Consider the following 22,935-nt stretch of genomic DNA (forward strand, 5'->3'; position numbering starts at 1 on the left):
ACAATATATTTGACAATAAGAGAACAAAGGAGGTGTAGAAGCAAAGCTGTACTAGGGTAAGAAAGTGACACTAGATGACGACCTAAAACCCAGCAAAAAATAAAGACAATCAGAAATGATAATTAAGTTAATATAACAAACTCTATATACTTGTCAGCTTCTTCAAAAAAACAAAAAGTTATATAAAGTAACAATTATAACAATGTACTGTTGGGTTTGTAACATAGACAGATATAAGACCTATAACAATAACAGCACAAAAAGGGAAAGAGGGGCGCCTGGGTGGCTCAGTCACTTAAGTGTCCAACTCTTGATTTCAGCTCAGGTCATATCTCACGATCGTGAGATCCAGCCCTGTGTCTGAGCCTGCTTAAGATTCTCTCTCTCCAAAAAAAAAAAATTCTCTCTCCCCCTTTCCTTCTGCTCCTCTCACTGCCCCACTTGCACAGCTCTCTCTCTTAAAAAAAAAAAAAAAAAATGGTAAGAGAAAATAGAGATATATAGAAGTAACATTTCTGTATTTCAATGGACTTAAGTTAGAATAAATCTGAAGTCAATTCTGAGAACCATCACTAAGAAATAACTTTTTAAAAGATACTGAAAAAAAATCACTGGAAAATACTCACTTAATAAAAGAATAGTAAAAAGGGAACAGAGGAACAGAGAAGCAAAAAAGAAATATGTCATACAGAAAACAAAAAGTAAAACGGCAGTAAAATAAATCCAACTATATAAATAACAACATTAAATCCATAAAGAGATTAAACAATTCAATCAAAAAGCAGACTGTTGGGGCACCTGGGTGGCTCAGTCGGTAAGCATCTGACTCTTGGTTTTGGCTCAGGTTGTGATCTCATGGGTTGTGAGACTGAGCCCCACATCAGGCTCCATGCTCAGCAGAGAGTCTGCTTGAAGATTCTCTCCCTCTGCCCCTCCCCCCACTTGTGCTAGCTCATTTGCTCTCTCTCTAAAATAAATAAATCTTTAAAAAAGGGGGGGGGCAGGTGTGCCCGGGTGGCTCAGTCAGTTAAGCGTCTGCCTTCAGCTCACATCATGATCTCCGGGTCCTGGGATCAGGCCTCATGTCGGACTCCCTGCTCAGTGGGGAGTCTGCATCTCCCTCTGCCCCTCCGCCTCCCACTTGTGATTTCTCTCTCAAATAAATAAATAAAATCTTAAAAAAAAAAAAAAAAAAAGGGCAGACTGTCAAACTGGATGACAAACAAGATCCAACAACATGCTATCTGTAGGAGGCAATCTTTAGATTCAAATATAAAAATAGGCTGAAAGTAAAAGGACAGAAAAAGACATGTCATGCAAAAAGCAACCATAAAAATGCTAGAGTGGCTATACTAATATCAGACAAAACAGACTTTAAAACAAATCTACAGATAAAGAAAAGTATTTTATGACAATAAAATGTCTATCAACCAGGAATATATAACAAGTATACACATAGAGAGCATACTGACAACAGAGCCCAAAATAACATGAAACAAAAACTATCCATTATATTTAATAATAGAACTAAGCAGAACATCAAAAAGGAAGACTTGCACAACTTTAAGCTAAAGAAATCTCACAGACATCTACAGAATTATTCCACCCAACAGAGGGATACACATTCTTCTCAAGTACACATGGAACATTCTCCAGGATAGACCATAGTTAAGCCATAAAACAAGCCTCAATAAAGTTAAAAGAACTGAAATTATACGAATTATGATCTCTGACCACAATGTAATGAAATTAGAAATTAATAACAGAAGGACACTTAAGAAATTCACAAATATGTGGAAATTAACACATTTCTAAATAACCAATGAGTCAAAGAAGAAATCATAAAAGAAATTTTATTTTTTTTTCAGAGATTTTATTTATTTACTTGAGAGTGAAAGCATGAGCAGGGGAGAGGGGCAGAGGGAGAGGAAGATGGAGAGGGAGAAGCAGACTCCCCGCTGAGCAGGGAGCCGGACATGGGGCTCAATCCCGGGACTCCAGGACCATGACCTGAGCCACCCAAGCATCCCATAAAAGAAATTTTAAAAATACTTTAGGGGGTGCCTGGGTGGCTCAGCTGGTTAAGCATCTGCCTTCGGCTCAAGTCATGATCCCAGGGTCCTGGGATCGAGCCCCGCATCTGGCTCCCTGCTTGGCAGGGAGCCTGCTTCTTCCTCTCCCTCTACTGTTCTCCCTGCTTGTGCTCTCTCGCTCTCTCTGTCAAATAAATAAACAAAATCTATATAAAAAAATAACAAAACAAAACAAAAACCATCCCATCAAAGAAATGCTAGATGGCTTCACTGATGGATGCTACCAAATATTTAAAGAATTAACACTAATCCTTCACAAACTCTTCCAAAAAGTGTTAAGAGGAGGGACACTCCCTAACTTATTCTATGAGACCAGCATTACTCTAATACCAAAGCCAGATAAAGACATCAAAAAGAAAACTACAGACTTATATTTCTTATGAATATAGATGTAAAAATACTCAACAAAATACTAACAAACCAAATCTAACAACGTAGTAAAATTATACACCATGACCAAACCGATTTATCCAAGGAATGCAAGAGTCAACATTAAAAAAAAAAAAAAAAAAGTACCATGTCACATGACTAAAACAAAGGGGGAAAAAAACCCCACATGGTCATCTCAATTCAGGGAACACTAACCAACTCACTCTATGAGGTACGATTATTCTCATACCAAAACCAAACAAAGACATCACCAGAAAATAACAGACCAATATCTCTTGTGAATACACATGCAAAAATCCTAAACAAAGTACTAGCAAACAGAATCCAGCAACATATAAAAAGGATTATACACTATGACCAAGTGGGATTTATCCCACAAATGCAAGGTTGGTTTATACCTCAAAATTAATGTAATATACCACATAAATACAATAAGGATTTAAAAGCCACATGATCATTTCAATAGATGCAGAACAAGCATCTGAAATACTGAACACTCTTGCATAATAAAAACATTGAACTAGGAATAGAAGGGAACTTCTTCAACCTGATAAATGACGCTATGGAATTCCCCTAGCAGCGCAGGAGAGTGCCAGTGTCCCACCTCACCAATACATGGTATGGTCAGTCTTTTTAATTTTAGACATTCCAATAGTATGATTCAATGTTGAAGTTTTAGTTTACATTTCTCTAATGACTAATGTCCTTACCCATCTTTTCATGTGATTATTTGCCCTGTGTGTACCTTCTTTTGTGAAGTATCTATTTAAATCACTTACCCATTTTTTAATTGGATTGTTTGCTTTCTTATCTGGTCTTAAAGATTTCTTTTATACAATTCGGACACAACGTTTTTTTTATGAGATACGTGATTTTCAGACATTTTCTGTCCATGGCTTCTCATTCCCTTAATAGTATCTTTGAATACCACGTGTTCTCAATGTTGAGGTCCAACTTATCATTTTTTTCTTTTATGTATTATGCTTTTGGAATAGTATATAAGAAATCTTTGCCTAACCAAAGTCACAAAGATTTTTTCCAATGGTTTCTAAGAGTTTATAGGTTTGCATTTTATATTTAGGTTTATGATCCACTTTGGGTTACTATTTAAATATGGTGTATAGATCAAAGTTCATTATTTTGCATATGGATATCCAACTGTTTCACCATTATTTAAAAAGTTTATCCTTTTCTAATGAACTGCCTTTGTACCTCTGTCAAAAATTAATTGACCATATGTGTGAATCTATTTACAGACTCTCTTATTCAGTTTCACTGATCTATTTGTTTATCTTTTTTTTTTTTTTTTTTTTTTTTAAAGATTTTATTTATTTATTTGACAGAGAGAGAATGAGAGACAGAGAGCATGAGAGGGGTTAGGGTCAGAGGGAGAAGCAGACCCCCGGCCGAGCAGGGAGCCCGATGCGGGACTCGATCCAGGGACTCCAGGATCATGACCTGAGCCGAAGGCAGTCGCTTAACCAACTGAGCCACCCAGGCGCCCTCTATTTGTTTATCTTGATGCTAATACCACACTGGCTTGGTTACTATAGCTTTATAAATAAACCTTAAAAGCAGGTAGTGTAAGTCCTCCAGCTCTGTTCATCTTTTCCCAAGTCAGTTTGAGTCTTCTAGGTCCTATACATTTCCATATGAACTTTTGAATCAGCTTGTCAATTTCTACAAAAAAACTTCTGCTGGGATTCTGATTGAGACTGTCCAAATCTAAAGACCAATTTGGAGAAATTATCTTCTGTGATAGTTTGTATCTTTCAAGGAATCTGTCCATTTCTTCTAAGTTGTCAAATGTATTGGCATGAAATTATTTGTAATATTCTTTTAGTATCAACAGAATCTGCAGTGATGTTACCTCTCTCATTCTGATACAGTATCAAGAACTGGTAATTCCTGGGGTGCCTGGGTGGCTCAGTCGCTAAGCGTCTGCCTTCAGCTCAGGTCATGATCCCAGGGTCCTGGGATCGAGCCCCACATCGGGCTCCCTGCTCAGCAGGGAATCTGCTTCTCCCTCTCCCACTCCCCCTGCTTGTGTTCCCTCTCTCGCTGTTTCTCTGTCAAATAAATAAGTAAAAATCTTAAAAAAAAAAAAAAAAGGAATTAGTAATTCTGGATAATTGGCATCTTCTCCCTTTCTTTCTCTTAGAGGTTTATCAATTTTACAGATCTCAAAGAACCAGGTTTTCATTTCACTGACTTTGTTTTTCTTTTTTTTTTTTTTTTTTTTTTTTTTAAAGATTTTATTTATTTATTTGAGAGAGAGAATGAGAGAGAGAGAGCATGAGAGGGGGGAGGGTCAGAGGGAGAAGCAGACTCCCTGCCAAGCAGGGAGCCCGATGCGGGACTCGATCCTGGGACTCCAGGATCATGACCTGAGCCGAAGGCAGTCGCTTAACCAACTGAGCCACCCAGGCGCCCACTGACTTTGTTTTTCTATTTCATTGATTTCCACTCTAACCTTTATCATCTCCTTTCTTTATCAGCTCCTTTCTTTGGCTCTTTTGGGTTTCATTTGCTCTTCTTTTCCTAGTTTCTTAAGTTAGAAGCTGAGGTCATTGATTTGAAGCCATTCTTTCCCAGTAAAGATGTTTAGTGCTATAAATCTCTAAGTATTACTTTAGCTGTACCCCACAAATGCTAATGTGTTTTCATTTTATTCAGTTCAAAAACACTTTCTAACTTCTCTTTTGGTTTCTTCTTTCACCCATGGATTATTTAGATGTGTGTTATTCAGGGCCCAAATATTTGGGTATTCTCCAGTTTTCTATTACTGACTCCTAATCTAATTCCACTGTGATCGAAGAACCATACTGTAAGCCAGCCCCTGTGAAAAATGTGTAACATGCTTCTCACTTAATCATCAGGAATAAAAGTAAATCAGGGAAAGATGAGGCTGAAAAAGTCTCCCACTGAGAAAAAAAAATAAGAATAGCAACAACATCGTAAGCCAACAGGCCAGGTAAAAGATAACTGGGAAGTAACAAAAACTAATCATAATACTAAAATATTTACAGATGAATTGATGTCTGGGATTTGCTTCAAAATAATGCAGGGTGAGGGAGAGTGGATAGGGGAGCAGATCGAATGGCACTGGCTGGGGGTTGAACTGAAGCAAGATTATGGCTTCATAATGGTTCATTGCATTATTCTACTTTTTATTTTCCAATAAAAGGGTTTTTTAAATTTTAATATTAGCACTTAGTGAAACCTAGGTAAAAAACAGTAATAGCTTAAACACTATTCAAGAGAAAGGCCTGCTAGTAGTGCCTTCTATGTGTGTGTAGACAGTCTGCTTGTAAATGAGATGACAAGTGTATATATAGGATAAGTATGAGTCACTGGAGTTGGCCAAAGAAAACAGCGTGGGTTTCAACAAAGTGAGGAGGTGACACAATTGCCCAGCAAAAGAGAACAGAATAACACTGTGAATACATATATTCTATTTGTGTCACAAAAGTCTCTCAATATATTTCAAAACTTTCTTCTAAGTTAATTTCATCTCTTTTCAAAGATAGTGCCTAGCATTTTTCCCCAAGAGGAAGTATCTCCCTAATAACCCATACTATTTTCAAAAATTGGCTGTTCTGATAACTATACCACATACCCTGCAGTCAGGAAAACAAAGCTTCCTTTTAATCTATGATTTCTACTTTCATTACCAAATGACCAGAGTTTTATGAAAAGAAATTATTATGTTGGAAAATTAAGGAAATGTACTAATTACTCTTACCATATCACAGCAAGAACTTCATGTGACAAAAAAACTTATCAGGTGCCTACCACATGCTTGGTGTTAGGGATACAGCAGTGAACAAATAGGCAAGGCCTCTAATGTCCCGGGCATCTAAATACCCACCCCCTACCCAAGTACAGGAATAAGAAAATTGAGGTTCAGAGAACTTAAATGATTTTTTCCATGACCGCACACTTCAGCGGTAGGACTTGGGCAAAACACTCCAGACTCTCAGGGCAAGGTGGATTTACATTATAATTTGAAATAGTTTCACTTCATACTGCATCCACAGGTCCACAAAACATACAGCACTTCATTTCTAGGAAGTGTATCCTGAAGAAAATAATAATGTTAAAGCACAATCACTCCTAACTTCCATAGGTGAATAAAAAATTCAGTATCATTGTTATGAAAGCTGAAACTTTACATTTAAAAGGCACTTTTTTTAAGTTTATTTATTTATTTGTAAATAATCTCTGCACCCAGTGGAGGACTCGAACTCATGACACCGAGAGGGAGAGTCGCATGCTCTTCCCACTGAGCCAGCCAGGCACTTATTCTTTTTTTTTTAGTTTTTTTATTTATTCATTTGAGAGAGAGACAGAGACAGAGAGAGCACAGCAGGGGGAGAGGCAGGGGAAAAGGGAGAAGCAGACTCCCCGCTGAGCCGAGAGCCCGATGTGGAGCTCGATTCCAGGACCTGGATATCTCGACCTGAGCCAAAGGCAGACAGATGTACAACCATCTGAACCACCCAGGCGCCCCAAAAGGCACGTATTCTTGATGAGAATGCCTAACCTCATCTAATGGATCACAACAGTGCCCAGCTAATATTCTATTATTAGGCCAGCAGGTATTCAGTCTGGAATATTCATTACCTAGTACTATTTTTAAAGGGTGGAGATCTTTTTTAAAATAAACGGGAAAGTTAATGCAAAATTAATGAAACGTCCGTAAATAAGTAAAAGCTTCCCGGACTCCAGAAGGCGCGCCGGGGGAGCGCTAGGTCACACTAGCGCGCTCCTGAGCATCAGCTCCTCCCCGCTAGCCCACGCTCCCTTCTCGCCTACTCCGGCCGCGCTGGGGGATAATGGTGCCGGCGACTCCCGCTCAATTTCAATTCTCCCACGCCCGTCGCAGCCCTGCGCGCCAGGGTTTCCACCTGCGGGCGCCTCGGCATCTCAGTCACGGCGGCTGCTGGCAGTTAACCTTCGCCCCAGCACAGCCGCCCTCAGCCCCGCCGGGAGCCCGGGAGGCCCAAGGCGCGTCCTCGGGACCCCAGGCCGCCAGGGCCGGGCGGCGCCGCGGATCCCGGGGTCAGAGGAGCGGCGGCGGCCACACCCACAGGCTGCGCGGTGACAGCGCCCGGGGCTGAGGCGGGCCGTGCCTACAGGTGCAGCCGCCTGTTCCGTCCCTCCCCGCCCGGGCCCGGCCCAGGTCTCGGCCCGCCGCCCCGGAGCGCCCCCGCCCGCCTCCGCGCGCACCACCTGTCGGTATGCCCGGCGCGCGGCCGGTGGCGGACGCCCCGCCCGGCTCCTGATGAGCAGCCAGCGGCGGCAGCCCGAGGCCCGCGGGGATGAAAGCTTTACCGGAGAGTGGGGCCCACGCAGGCGGTGTCGGTGCTCTCAATCTCCTGCAATATCCGTTCATGCTCCGGGACCGTGCCCAGACCATCGCCATTCTCCGCCATCTTGGCTGGAAGCTGAGGAGCCAGTGAGGCGCGGCGCCGCGCGGACAGCGGGGGCGAGCACCCTGAGGCGCGCGCGCAAGGGGGCGGGGAGGGGGGCGTGGCAAGCGCGGAGACAGCGCGGGGGCGCGCGGAGGGTGCGGGAGGCAGCATGCGGGCACGCGACCGGACCCAGGTCTCAGCTCCAGCACCTGTCAGAGCGCAGGGTGCTGCCGGCCGAGGCGAGGAGTGAAGACGCATCGCCTTCCGCTCTCCCCCTCCACTTGCCCCTAATTGCTATCTAGTGACTGGCCTAGTGACTGGCCTGGCTTTACCGTATATTCTTCTTGTATTCTGTGTGCCAGACTCTCTGCTAACGCGTTCAAGATACCTTACTAATGAGGCAGGTCGACAATGAAATAATCACCTTCGATCTGTAGTAAAAGCTAGAGGAACATTTAACAAGGAGGCCTAATGTACACTGGGAGGTAGAGAGTCAGAGAAAAGAAAATGTCCACTCCAGAAAATCAAAATTGTGTGTGGGAGTAAGATTTATTTTAGGAATGTACCAAGAAGATCCCAGCTGACGACCATGACTACGGCTCGGGTGTATTCATGTCTCTGCCTGCAGGAAGTTCACAGTGGCCAGTCACCTTGGAAGTAAGTCATAAGCAGCAGGAAAATTAAATGACGAAAAACTATGACACTTCATGGCAAAGATACGTGAGAGGTCCAGAGCAGGGTGTGATTTCATGCCTTAGTTCTCGAAATCCTTGAACCCAAGTGCCTTCCAGGGGCTGTAGCTGGGATGAGGAGGGGTGCAAGCTCTTGAGAGGAGCAGGCATCAGACAGATGGGAAAGAGGAGGGGTGGCTTCGGAAAAGTACTAGTGTAGGAGAGTCCTGTTTAATGACTTCTTGTGAGACATTGAGTAAACCAGTTTGTCATGACCAAAGCAGTGACTGAGGAAGATAATCAGGGAGTGCAAACCTAACCCTGAGGGACAACTATTTTCCGGTCCCCATTAACCCAAGATTTTGAACTCCCCTTTGAGTGAACCAAGCTCTTTACTATCCAGCTGTGTAACTCACCCCCTTCAGTGAGCTTTTACTAGAAGCTTATCTCCATCCTCCTCCTCACAAAAATTCCTGGGAGGTGGTATTGCATGAGCTCTGGAGACAGGTATCGTCAATTTAATTCCCTGCTCCTTCACTTCAGAGCTGAGTGACACTGAGCAAGAACCTAGTATCTATTTCAGTTTCCCCATCTGTAAATGACCAAAATTGTAATGTCTAAACCTCATATCCCTATCTCATATTATATTAGTTTTCTATTGTGGCTGTAACAAATTACCACAAACTTAGTACCTTAAAACACTCAAGTTTATTATCTTACAGTTCTATAGGTTAGAAGTCCAACAAGGGTCTCACCGGGCTAAAATCAAGGTGTCAGCATGACTGTGTTCCTTTCCAGAGAATTCATTTCCTTACCTTTTCCAGCTTATAAAGGCTACCCAGATTTCATGACTCATGGCCCCCTTCCTCAGTCTTTAAAGTCAGCAACACTGCATCTCTCTGACCAGTTTTCTGTAGTCACATCTCTGAGTTTGACCTAGGCCATCAAAGATTCTCTGCTCTTTATGACCCCTGTGATTAGTTTGAACCCAACCATATAATCCTGAATAATCTTCCATCTTAAGGTCTTAACCTTAATCACATCTGCAACATCCCTTTGTGATGTATGACATATTTACAGGTTTCAGGGATTAAGACGCGGACCTCTTTGGGGAGCCATTATTCTGCCTGCCACATATAGTAAAGGCCCAATAAACATTACTAACATATATAAATGTTCTCCTTTCCATTAATCTGAAGTTTCTGTCCTCCCTGGAAAATTCAACTCAAATATATCTCCTTCAGAAAAATTCCCCTAGGGGCGCCTGAGTGGGTCAGTCGTTAAGCCTCTGCCTTGGGCTCAGGTCATGATCCCAGGGTCCTGGGATCGAGCCCTACATCGGGCTCCCTGCTGTGCGGGAAGCCTGCTTCTCCCTCTCCCACTCCCCCTGCTTGTGTTCCCTCTCTCGCTTGTCTTTCTCTGTCAAATAAATAAATAAAATCTTAAAAAAAAAAAAAAGAAAAATTCCCCTATCTAATCACAACCTTCTCTGCTAACTCTAGATTCAGTTTAGCACATTTGTCCACTCCACTACCAACTGTTTTAATAGCATGCAGTTGTTTTGATTAGTTCCTTTTCATACGTTTGTGAGTTTTGTTTTTGTACACTTGGCCCCCAGGGAATCAAAATGCAACTGACCTTAGTACATACTGGCTTGGAAGATTAAGGAAGCTCTGCTACATCCAACTGCCCTTTCCACCAAGACACCCCATCACAAGCCTGTTTCCACTGTCTCAATGGTATAGAAGAATCCAGATCTCCTCTAGGAAATCCCACTTTCTCAAGCTGCAAGAATATGCAGACACAAAAAATCTCTTTCCGAGGCCTCCAGCACTGTCACACTATGTTAAAGACCTTAAGTTCAGGGTTGACTTTTTTTTTTAATTTTGCAATTTTCTATAGTTCCCCATGGAGTTCTGCATGTGGCTGAGAGAAAGCTGAAGGGGTTTTGAAACCAGACAATGCTGAAGCTCTGAAGCCATGGGAAAGAATTCAGGATGAGTTAGAAAGGAGCATGCCAAACAGGTCTGAGCATAAGGTAGGAGTTTGATTAATCTGTGATTGGTAACAATTTGGAATTAAAACAATTATTAAATTGTAAAAAGTTAGTTTTTTCAAATTTGCTCTTTACATACTGACATCAAATGTAACATTTTATATGGTTGTATTCAGTTGCCTTAATAGAAATCTGTAGTAATAACAGACAAATGTGTACCTCAAATTCCATGATGCCCACTTTTATCAAGGGCTTCAATTCAAGAAACAATATTTATGGACTTTTGTTTTTACATGGTTGAATTTTATCCTTGAATCAAGCCAAACCCAGTACCTGGACCCCATTGTTTGGGACCTTCATACCATGGTTTCTGTTGAGTAGTAAAAAACTGAATTTTTTTCTTAGCTGACTGCATCTACAAGGATTGAGGCACCTGGTGTTAGCACATCTGAATTGCAGTTTCGGCTCTTGAGAGAAGAAAATAAACCTTTTGAAAATCGAGCCCCAAAACATATGAAATGAAGACAAATTTTATATCTTCCTACAAAGAGAAGAGGAAGCCAGTTCTCTCTGCAGGAAATGGCAGACCATCTTAGCTCAGCCGATGTGCATGGCCAGAATTCATTATTCTGAAGAGTAAAGCAAGGCGAAGAGAGCAGGGCAAGTGGTACAGGCCACCTTCTTATTTGGCGACTGTTTCCTGATGGAACATTCCTTTCCTGAGCATTCATTACCCAAGACTTTCTCCTCTTCTCTTCACCAATCCTGACATCATCTACCCAAACCCAGCCCCTAGTCTGGGAAGCCAGCCCTGCTTTGGCACTCCTCACTCCAGGCCTGTTTCAACACCTGCCCATAGAGATTACTTCAATAGAAGCAGCAGTATCTTCCCCTCAATTCAAGTCAAGACAGAAGGAAGTCCATATACTTCTCCTTCTGAAACAGCTTTTGCTGGTTCCCTTTGTGACTGCTGACAGTTCCGTTAGCACCTGAAGTTTTTTGCTAAGAATTTAAAGCTAAATGTTCTAAATAACTATATAAATTTTAACTTCAGGCATAGATATAACAAATACATAAATGCGCAAAAGAAGCCTATTCTAATTCTATTCTAAGTGATACATTTCTAAAATATAAAGAATTTCAGCTATAGGCCAAAATAAAAACCACAATAGCTATATATTGAACACTACTTGCTAAGTCCTTTATATCATCTAATTTAATCTTTACTAACTTAATCAGTAATTTAACTGGGAATTTAATTACTACTAATTTTACTGAAGTCTAATTTAAACCTATGGGGGTACTTTCACTATCTCCAGTTTAACATGCGGAAACAGACTTACAGAAATTAAGTCATTTGTCAGGCGCCTGGGTGGGCTCCATCGGTTAACCATCTGCCTTTGGCTTAGGTCATGATCCCAGGATCCTGGGATCGAGTCCCGCGTCACTCTGCCTGTTCAGTGGGGAGTCTGCTTCTCCCTCTGCCCCTACTCCCCGTCCCCCCGCTTGTGCATGCTCTCTCTCTCTTTCTCAAAAATAAATAAATAAATAAATCTTTAAAAAAGAAAAAGAAATTAAGTCATTTGTCCAAGGCCACAGAGCTAGTGAGTTGAAGAAGATGGAGCTATTAACCAGTTCTTGTTTCTCCCATTAATAAAAAAAAGCCAGCCAAGAAGCATGTTCCAATGTTGTTTTACCCATGAGATAGATGATTTAACCAGTCTGGTCTAAGGAGGTTGGAGGGTTGTGGGGCACACACAGGCAGATTGCACATGCATATTGGGTTATTTTTCGGTCAGTAGATTTTGACTTCCAGAGATCCACTCAAAATCTCACTTCAGGACTCCTGGGAGGAGAAATGTAAACCAGGAAGACTGGCAGGACAAGAGATGCATTCTGTGTCCAGTAGGAAACTAACCATCAAAGTAAGGATTTAACCTGTAAATACACTCTTTGTCACTAATGACTTCTACTTTGAGCCACTTGTCTGCAGACTCATAACCAACCTTGGCAAAGCTCGTCCCTCAGAAGGAGTCTGTAGAAAGCAGCGGCCCTGGTCTGGCATTTAACTGCTTGGGTTCAAATTCCAGCTCATCTTTTACTAGATGTTGGGCCTCCAGAGAGCTAGTTAACTTGTCTAAACCTCAGTTTCTTCAAGTGTGAATTAGAGACAATAACAGCTCCTAGCTCACCAAGTTGTGTGGGGATTAAAGGAGATAGTATTTGCATAATGTCTAGCCCAGAGCTCAATCAACATTAGCATTAGAGACCAGGACTATCAGACATTTATTTTTTAAACAGGAAGCCCTGAATTTAGCTTCCTCTTTGATAAAATACAAATAAAAACCAGACACAAAAATGTTCTTTTTCCTAATCATTAACCAAGTATCCTGGTTTTATATCAGGATTTTCTGAACTTGAACTTCATTTTTCTGAACGCTCGATAGGTGGAAACTGCCTGAAATTTGTTTTCTGTTGTAGAGGAGGAAACAGGACCATGTCCTTGAGGTTAGACTCTTGGTTCCAGATCCACTTAAGTGATCCCTCCAGATCTCAGAGAAGTCAAGTGCCTCTTTGTTGTCTTTGGAGGCAGTGCTCCTCCTCTGAGGCACATATTGTGGTGGTAAACAGATCGCTGCGTCTCTCTCCACTTCCTGGCACAGGAACAATGTCTGTTTTGTTGGCTGTCCAGCCCAGTTAATAGTTGTTAAGTGAATGATCCACCTGCAGATACTTCTGATGTTAAGCCTGAATGCGGTGAAACCATGTTTCATAAGGTAGGGGACATCTCTAAAGAATGACGCCCCTCCCCACTCCTGGGAACCCTAGAGCTGACTTCCTGATCTTCATCGTCTCAAGACTTGGCTAACATCTTTCAGATGTTTCCTACGGAGTTTAAAAGCCCTACTTATATAACTGTAGAACTGTATCAAAATGTAAAGGAGAGGCAGTCTTTATACATTGGCTTTAATAACTAACCCTTCCACCAGTGGTGCCTTTTAGCCCCTCACTCTTTGGGGTAGTCCTTTAACTTCTGCCTTGTTGGTGCAGTGACCTCAAGTGGCCACACTCTGTAAGTGCAAGAGGATATGAATGAAGCCCAGCCAGGCCACAAGAGGATTCCTGCTGCAAAAACCATGTCCAGGAGTGTGTTGTTCCATAAAGATCTGGACCCCGTGGTGGAGAACAATAGAAGGAAATTTGAAATTGGAGCCAAATAAAGTCAGTTTTTCTGAAATATGAGCCAGTCCTCAGAGAAGTTCAAAAGTAATTAGCCCTAGGTTCTGTTCATTCAACGACCATTTTTACTGAATGCTTGCTGTGCGCCAGGCTGTGTGCTAAGCTCTTAGACAGGGCTGGCTCATCAGTATGTGACCTATGTGCTTGCTCTTGGCTTAATGCTCTGCCATCTCCACCTTGTAAGTCTTAATAATTCCTGAACAAAGGGCCCTGCATTTTCATTTTGCCTTGGGTCTGGCAAATTATATCACTAGTCCTACCCCAGAACAATGTCTTGAAAGCTCCATTGGCTCACCCATCCCAAAGCTAAACATTTTCAAGTCCATTGAGCAACTGAAGAGCAATATTATTCTCTGAGTTCCATTCTAGCTTTTCCTTCCTCTTCCCTCCCACCCCCAGCTTATAACATCAACTATTCTCCTCTTTCTTCTCCTCATTGTTGGTTTTCCTGTTCATCCTGTTCAATGCACTCTCTATTCCTCACTCCTGTCTCACTTAGCTTCCTTTTATTCCTTTTGCCCTTTCTCCCTCTCCTCTCACTTGTCCTATTTTTCTTCTCTCAGCAAAAGGGTTTAGAAATGTAACTAATGTAATGTAATGAAATAATAGTAATAGCTGACATTTACGTCCTGGCCACTCTCTGCAAAACAGCATCCCTGGACCTCCCTCGCCCTGTTTTGTTCTTCATCATAGCACTTAATACCACTTTTTTTTAAAATATAAAACCTTACTGACCACTGTTTACCAGTATTTACAATAAACAATATGCAGCCGGATAACATTGTGACCAGCAAGTTACGGTTTTCCCTGGTTTATGCTGAAACAGTAACTCAAATAGTGAGAAGATTGAGCCTACATATAAGGAATGAGTTGGGGTAAAGAAAAAACAAGCAGGTCAAGAATTTAGATTTAAGTTTGTTCACCCATTTATTCCTGCAGGTCCTAAATTGCCAACATCTCTAACCATCTGATTATGATTAAGTTTCCATGAACAAAGTCTTAGACATTCCATGAATCATGACCTTTTAGTCAATACAGCACAGGGATTTCAACTTCTTGAAAAGGAATGGTTCTGAGCACCTGGGGGGCTCAGTCAGTTAAGCATCCAACTCTTGATTTTGGCTCAGGTCATGATTTCAGGGTCATGCGATCAAAACGCACGTTGGGCTCCTCACTCAGCAGGGAGTCGGCTTCTCCCTCTGCCCCTCCCCCTGCTCATGCTCTCTATCTCTCTCTCAAATAAATAAATTTAAAAAAAATTTTAAAAAGGAATGGTTCACTAGAAGGGACCTTTAAATGTCTATTTAACTAGGTTTTGTTACCCAACTAAAACATACCAGGACTTGTCTAGTTTTCTCATTTGGGTGGGGAGGTTGTTGGCACTAATAATATTTTCCTTTCAGGGATCTTGCAAATGAACTTGCATTTATATGACTGTAGATATGGATATGGATTCTGATATGGCTGCTTTTAAATTGTCCAATTTAAATTATTTACATTATATTTAAATTGTCCAATTAATTACAAAATTTGAAAGGTTAAGGCTTCAGGAAAAATCTATCTTTAAGTGATTTATTTCTTAGACTGCTGAAAATGATGGCATCCTAGAAACACAGGCTTATCCATGGTTATAAAATGCTGTTTTTGTTTTGGTGACTGTTAAAAAAGAAAAGAAAAGAAAACCATTTACATATGTATTTTAAGTATACACACACACAAACCAAATAAACAAAAAACCCAGAATGGTCCTCAAGCATATAGGACTTATACACAAATTCTGATTGAGTAACAAATACGAAGATTTCCCCCAACATTTATTCATTTTTTTAAATTTAATTTATTTACCTGAGAGAGAGAGTACAAGCAGGAGGAAGGACAGAGGGAGAGAGAGAAGCAGACTCCCTGCTGAGCGTAGAGCCTGCCATGACGCTGGATCCCAGGACCCCTGAGATCATGACCTGAGCCAAAGTCAGATGTTTAACCAACTAAGCCACCCAGGCGCCCCTCCCCCAACATTTAGAAAAGGTGTTCTCTAATGCAGGGGAATAATATACTGTGGTTTCAAATATTCTTTTCTGATAAAGGAAGCAACTCCAGAAAGCTTTTATTTGCTCAAAGTAACCAGTGCTACAGATGCAAAAATCCCCAACAATTCCCCCAATACTACTTCAAAACAAACATATCAAAGTTGATTTTCATTAGAATGTTATTTCTTCACACTGATAAATCAAAAAAACCAAAACCCAGATTTTATTTATATATCTATAAATATGTAAAGCAACGCAAGCAATTATTGAGCTTCATCTTCTGGACAAGAATGCCAAGTTAGTTTCTCTTCATAAAAAGCAATTACAGGGGCACCTGGGTGGCTCAGTCAGTTAAGCATCTGAGTCTTGATTTTGGCTCAGGCCATGATCTCAGGGTCATAGAATTGAGCCCCACATCAGGCTCCACACTCAGCAGGGAGACTGCTTTTCTCCCTCTCCCTCTGCCCCTCGGCGCTCTCGCTCTCTCTCAAATAAATAAATAAATTTTTTAAAAATCTTAAAAAGCAATTACAGTGGGGGCACCTGGGTTAATAAGCACCTGACTCTTGATCTCAGCTCAGGTTTTGATCTCAGGGTCATGAGTTCAAGCCCCATGTTGGGCTATACCCTGTGTATGGAGCCTACTTAAAAAAAAAAATTTTTTTTTAAGCAATTACAATTTAAGGACCCTTCCTATTTGCCTCTTTTGCCAGCACCAAGTCAGCCTCATCTGAATCTTTCCATTTCATGAGAGACTTGAATTCTCCGCTGCTGTCTGTGGTACCAATTATTTGTTCAGGACCAAGACCTCTGGCAAAGCCTCTTGGTTCATCAGCAACATCTCTTTTCTTCTTTGATTAGCTATAATCAGATTCACTGTCAGATAAAGATTGTCTTTTGGTACCATCTTTTTCTTTACCAGCTTTCGAGAATTAAGAAATGCTTCAATTAACTCTGGACCATCTGAATTTTCTTCAGGTTCCCAAGTATCATCAGCATCTGTGAGTTCCCTTCTACTTCAGGAAATACTCCACCTTCCCCTTCACTACCCAGCGGTCCAGTACTTTTTCCACCACAGATTCCTCAGGCTCTGCCTCTTCTAGTTTTTTACTCTTTCCATTCTCTTTCTTTCCCTTTTTTTTTTTCCAGAGAGGGAGGGGGAGGGGCAGAGGGAGAGAGAGAGAGAGAGAGAGAGAAAATCTTAAGCAGATTCCATGCCCAGCGTGGAGCCCGAATCGGGGTTGGATCTCATGACCCTGAGGTCATGATCTGAGTCGAAATCAAGAGTCAGATGGTTAACTGACTAAGCCACCCAGGCGCTCCTTCTTTACCATTCTTTGCAATCTAGTTTAATTGGAGGCCATTTTTTTATTGCAGACTTGAAGAGCTACTTGAAGAGCAGCCCCTGAGTGGCTCCGGGTCTGCGGTGTCCAGGCCCTCAATGCTTCAAGCTCCAGCCACACCTGAGGGGGGGCAGGGGGTGCTGGGGAACTGCCACAATACCACTTTCTTATTTGTTTATTTCTAGCTCCCTTCACTAAAATACAAGCTCCCTCTGAGCAGGGACTGTCCAGGTCTTCATCTTGCTCTATCAACAGCAAAACCATTGACCATCCTAGACCACTGCCTGCCACACCGTAGGCGCTGCATAAACATTTATTTACTGAATGAATGAACAAATGAGTGAATGAGCATTTACTATGTATGAGGCATTACATTAAATACATTTCATGCCTAATTCATGTAATCCCTTCAGTAGATCCATTAGTAATGATAGATGCAAAATTTGAACCTACATCCTCTGGCGCCAGAGTCCATTCATTTAACCAGTAAAGAAACAAAACTATCTCCCTGGTTAAAATACTTGGTTCCCAGATATAAAAATGTTTTTTAGCTTTTCTCTTGTGTTGCACTGAAGATCAAACAATGAATGCTATCACTGAAATGTTCAGAAGTTTGCCAACTACACAGCCCACTCTCACTGGGGACTCAGGCTTTCCCGAGGTGCTGCGGACAGGTGGGCCTCAGTCATGGTTAGGCCCACATTTATTCCTGGACAGCTTCTCTGGACTCCATATATATCCACACTACACCACTCTCATCCAAGATTAAATGAGGTAATGATATTACATTAGTATAAAATATAAGCATTAGTAAATATGGTTTTGAGAAAGGGATACCTCTCTCCCCTGAATATTATACAACCAAAATAAAATTCGCATTACTCAATATTTCCCACTTAATCAGTATTTCAAGATGTTGTGAGTGCTTGTTTATTTCAACACTCTATATATTTATTAAATTATACTGGAATATATATCCCAGATGTAAATGAGACATAATAATAATAGCTAATATTTATTGAGCATTTACAATGTGCTAGGCAGGCATTGTGCTAAGCACTTTGTATTTATTAACCATTTGAGATGGGTTGTATTATAATCTCCATTTTGGGGGCGCCTAGGTGGCTCAGTCAATTAAGTGTCTGCCTTCAGCTCAGGTCATGATCTCACAGTGTCCTGGGATCGTGCCCCCCACTCAGGCTCAGCTCTGCACTCAGCTTGGGAGTCTGCTTCTCCCTTTCCCAGTCCATCTGCCCCTCCCCTTTCTTGTGCTCACGCAGTCTCTCTCTCTCTCTCTCTCAGATAAATGGATAAAATCTTTAAAAAAAAAGTTCTTCATCCCTACTTTATAGTTTCAGAAACTAAAGCCAAAATCAAACAACTAATAAAACCTGGACCTTTGATGTTAATCAGTGTACTTAATGGGGTAAGATTTAATGGAAAGCTTACATTTCTGAAGGTATATACAGCAAGAGCATTGTAAAATGTCTACAGGTGCTAACTAGTTACATTTATTAGCATGTCATCCCAAGATTTTATTGTATACACAGTTAATTAGTTGGATTTTTTTTTAAATGTTTTCTGTCCTTTCCTAAAAGCATGTTATCTTCATTCCTAAAAACATTAAAGTCAGAGAAATAACAATATCCTGTTTGCTCTGAAACTGGTAAAACTTCATGGTCAGCTTTTGGAAAAGAGCCCGAGAGAGTCTGAATACAACTGTAAAACAATTATGTTATCATAAAACAATTACAAAAATGTCTTCTGGTACGTCATCGTGTACAATTCCCTTTTCCTCCTATTTTTCCCAGCCCTCTGTAAGGCCTTCTTTGGACACGTCCCCTTTCTCTACTTCCCACTAACTTTGCAGCGCCCTCAATCCGCCCTTCTCCTCCCTCGGGTCAGCTAGAGCCATAAGACACACTGGGACTTGTGAACCCAAAAGCCTTCAGACATGCTGTGACTTCAGGACCTGTTCTAAGAGCCTAACAACAGACCTGCAGGACCCCAAGAGGCATCAGGAGCCCAGGCAACATGCAGGTTGGAGCCAGGACCCGTGGGGTAGGGCAGGTCTAATGGGCAGCTCCCTGGCCACAGGAAGCTCTAGCGTGAACATGGCAAACGCTATGAACACTGCTGCTGCCCTCTCCGACGTCCGCGGCTGCCGTCACTAATCTATGAGAATCACCTCAATGTGGGATTCAGGCAACCACTACCAGTGCATTGGAATTGATGTGCTGCGTGAGACCTGGTGCCCATCCTTCTTAAAGGAAGTTGGAAAGGCTGAATAAGGCCAGTGCTAGCACTTTCCTTTAGTGGGGCTCCAAACAGCCCTTAAGCCTACCAGGGACAAGCATGCCCCCAGATGCAGGAGCTGCAAGGAGCTGGACATATATCTAAGCCACATGGGGGGACTGGAATGAAAGTCAGAAAATTGAAAGATAGGGGCGCCTGAGTTGCTCAGTCGGTTGGGCGTCTGCCTTCGGCTCAGGTCATGATCCCAGGGTCCTGGGATCGAGCCCCACATCGGGCTCCCTACGCGGCGGGAAGCCTGCTTCTCCCTCTCCCACTCCCCCTACTTGTGTTCTCTCTCTCTCGCTGTGTCTCTCTCTGTCAAATAAATAAATAAAATCTTTAAAAAAATTTTTTTAAAAAAAGAAAATTGAAAAAGACTGAGAAAATCCCGTGGAAATTAGCATACAGTGGTAACATGGTAAGAGCAGTTATGCCCAGGGCAAAAGGGTAAGGGCCCCAAAACTAATTCCAGCTGCCACCTGCTGGTGAGTTTCAGCCTACCAGCCATCTGACCGCCCAAAGCAAAGCCATGCTAGGACGACAGAGGCACTAGCAGTAGACCTTTCTCGTCGTTTCTCCCTTTTCTCTTAAACTCACTCACCATCTGCACGGCTAATACCAAATTCTGCTTTTCTACGCTGGAATTTTATTCCCAACTCCACTGTTAGAGCTGCCTGCAATGTCTTTAATGGCTATTTCATTGGCAACACAAATCATGGAAAAATATAGTATCTCAGCTCTCCCCTAAAACTCTCTCCTTTAAACTTAATACTATAGGCAGCGGGGGGCGCCTGGTGGCTCAGTTGTTGGGTGTCTGCCTTCAGCTCAGGTCATGATCCCAGGGTCCTGGGATCGAGCCCCGCATCGAGCTCCCCGCTCAGCGGGAAGCCTGCTTCTCCCTCTCCCACTCCCCCTGCTTGTGTTCCCTCTCGCTGTGTCTCTCTCTGTCAAATAAATAAATAAAATCTTAAAAAAAAAAAATACTACAGGCAGCGGTCCCATTTCACACAAAGAATGAAAACAAACACAGGACCTCAGAATCATCTGATTCTTGTCCACCTTTTCACACACACACAAAAAAGGAGGGCCAAAGGAGCAGACCCAAGGTCCCAGTGGGAGAGTCAGGCAGGAGACAGCCTGGACTATCTGGGAGAAGCTTGTTCTGGGAGCAGCCAAGTGGGAAATCGGGAAGAGGGGGGAATGCAGATAGGCAGGGCGAAAGAGACTATGGACCACTGACAGTACCCCACGGCATGACTCCTGGTCTCAGCAACCCCCCACAACTCCTCAGGGAGAGGAGACCCAGTCCCCCACATGATGTGTGGGGGTGAGCACTAGGAAGCTTGCACCCCGTGAAAGATGAGCTGCTGAGTCACCCTTAAATGACCAAAGCAGAAACCGTCTCCAAGTCCTGAGTCACTGAGCTCTGGGGAGATCACCTTGTTAGAGGAGCAAACCCCACCTGGCTCTGATCTGAACCCTGACCTCGAACAGGGCACCTCAGACTCCCTACCTGGAAAACCAGGTGGGCAGGGGAAGGAAGCTAACAGAGTCAAAGATTTTATGACAGGAAATGTTTGTTGAAGCAATGCCTTTCTTCTGTGACAAGGAAAAGTGAACAGAACTCTCTCCATTCCCAGGTGCAGGGCTTTCCCTGAGAATGTTTCTCTCCTGCATTGCTAGCCCTGTCCTCTCAATGTCCTACCCCTTCCCTCACTGTCCACTCCAGGGCCTCCCAGCAGGGCCTGTGTAACCCAACCGGCCAATCCGCATCCAACCAGATCCACTAGCCGCCATGTCTGCCTTTAGAGCTTGTCGCTATTCAAATAGTTCCACCACCTCCTCCGCTTCCCTCAAAGGATGACTTTCTCTCTCAACTGCCTCCTTTCTTTTGCTTCACAAGGTCACCATGATGAGTTCAGAAGCTCATACAAATCAGTTCAACGAATATTTATCTAGCTACTCTGTTGGCAGAATCTTCTGCAGAGGATACAAAGGTAAAAGGAAGATACATTCCTGCCCTCAGGAATCTTTCCACCTGAAAATGGTTATAAAATAACAACACACACACTTTAAGTCAGGATAAATGCCCTGGATTCTTTGGGACTTCAAAGGATGGGTATTCACATGTGGCTGGGGGATCATGAGAGGCTTCATAGAAGAAAGAACATTTGAACCATGCCCTGCAAGGCAGGTTGCAGGGCTAAGAGTGAATAATAACAATAATAATAATAATAATAAACCATGGACACAGGAGGAAGAAAATCTCAGGACACATTATCAAATAGTAAACAGTCTAGTTCAGCCAAAATGGAAGTCCTGTCTTGATTTTCCAATTCTCATATTTGACCACACGAGCTGATGTGTTTTGTAATAACAGTAGAAAAGAACAGTTGACAAGGGAACATCAATGACATGCATACGTATGTGCAAAAAAGCATCGAATGCCAGTCTAAGAAGTCTTCATCTAATCAATGACTAAAGCAAAAGTTTAGGAAAACTAATTTTGGTTAATATTGTCCCAGATAAAGTTTTATTAAGAGCTCTGTGTCTACCCTCTAAATAACACTGGAGTATTTTAGCGGGAGTCTTTGCAAAAGAATGCTCTCATCCCTTGTTCAATAACCCAGACATGAAGCTAACAGGGGATACTGCAGGTCCACTCTGGTGGCGACAGGACAACACCCGGAGAAAATATCGATGTTGTCTCCCCTCTTGAGGGTGACACTGGGAGAGTGCTGTGAGGGCTGGATCTACACTGATTTCTTCTTTACGAAGACCAGGTACAAGACTGGGAATATTTGCCCTAAAAACAGAGGGTAGGAAAGCTCCAAGATCCAAAGCAGGAAGTCATATCCAATACCAAGCAACACTAGCTAGGAGGATAGGTCCATGGAGGGATGACGTGTGTAGGTGTTAACCACAGTTGTGAGACCAGGGGAGAGGTGGTGAGGGTCAGGGGTTGAAGGCCAAGAGCTCTGAAGCAGCAACGGCATCAGAGGCCACAGTAACTAACATATGTCTAGGTTCCCCTCACCCGTTTGTTCCCCTTTAGACTTCTGATCTAGCCACCAGACAAATGTACAAGTTCTAGAAAGTGCTGGTACAGCATAAAGTTTGTTCTATATGGAAAAAATTATTGAGTTTCCCATTAGTAAAAAAGCTCTGGTTTCTTCTACCTATTAAATATGATAGAAATTACCTTCCCCTCTTCATGGGATGTTCATGAATGCTTGGATAAAATGAAAGTGTAAGGAAAAACTGTAATAGATTTGTAAATATTTTACAACTGTACCTACATATTGATAATCCAAGAATCAACCAATAAATATCAATGCCTTCCCATACCCCCAACACTACCCTAGGCCCTTTGAAGAGATTCAAAATATATTTAAAGCAAAATCAAATTTAAATACTTGGGAGAAATTTACTCAGATTTAAACTGTAGCATATTTCAAAGCAA

General features: G+C 42.3%; 1 protein-coding gene, 1 long non-coding RNA gene and 1 pseudogene across 3 annotated transcripts in view; 1 reads left to right on the top strand and 2 right to left on the bottom strand.

Annotated features, from left to right (window-relative positions):
• The window catches only part of EXOC6 (exocyst complex component 6), a 211,605-nt gene extending 203,660 nt beyond the window's left edge, over positions 1-7,945 (bottom strand). For both annotated transcript variants that reach the window (XM_078077357.1, XM_078077356.1), the window contains exon 1: positions 7,821-7,945. In XM_078077357.1, the coding sequence (XP_077933483.1) occupies positions 7,821-7,921 (101 nt within the window). In that variant the 5' untranslated portion in view covers positions 7,922-7,945. The remainder of the gene's footprint in view (positions 1-7,820) is intronic.
• LOC144382553 (uncharacterized) lies at positions 7,940-12,239 on the top strand. The gene is made up of 3 exons (XR_013449675.1): positions 7,940-8,557; positions 10,474-10,609; positions 10,973-12,239. It is a non-coding gene; the product is annotated as an uncharacterized LOC144382553 (long non-coding RNA).
• Positions 12,240-16,097: 3,858 nt separating this feature from the next.
• Positions 16,098-17,198, bottom strand: LOC144382455 (chromobox protein homolog 3-like; annotated as a pseudogene).
• Between the last annotated feature and the right edge of the window lie 5,737 nt (positions 17,199-22,935).

This window comes from Halichoerus grypus, chromosome 7 (assembly GCF_964656455.1).
Source record: "Halichoerus grypus chromosome 7, mHalGry1.hap1.1, whole genome shotgun sequence".
NCBI classification, from domain to species: Eukaryota; Metazoa; Chordata; class Mammalia; order Carnivora; family Phocidae; genus Halichoerus; species Halichoerus grypus.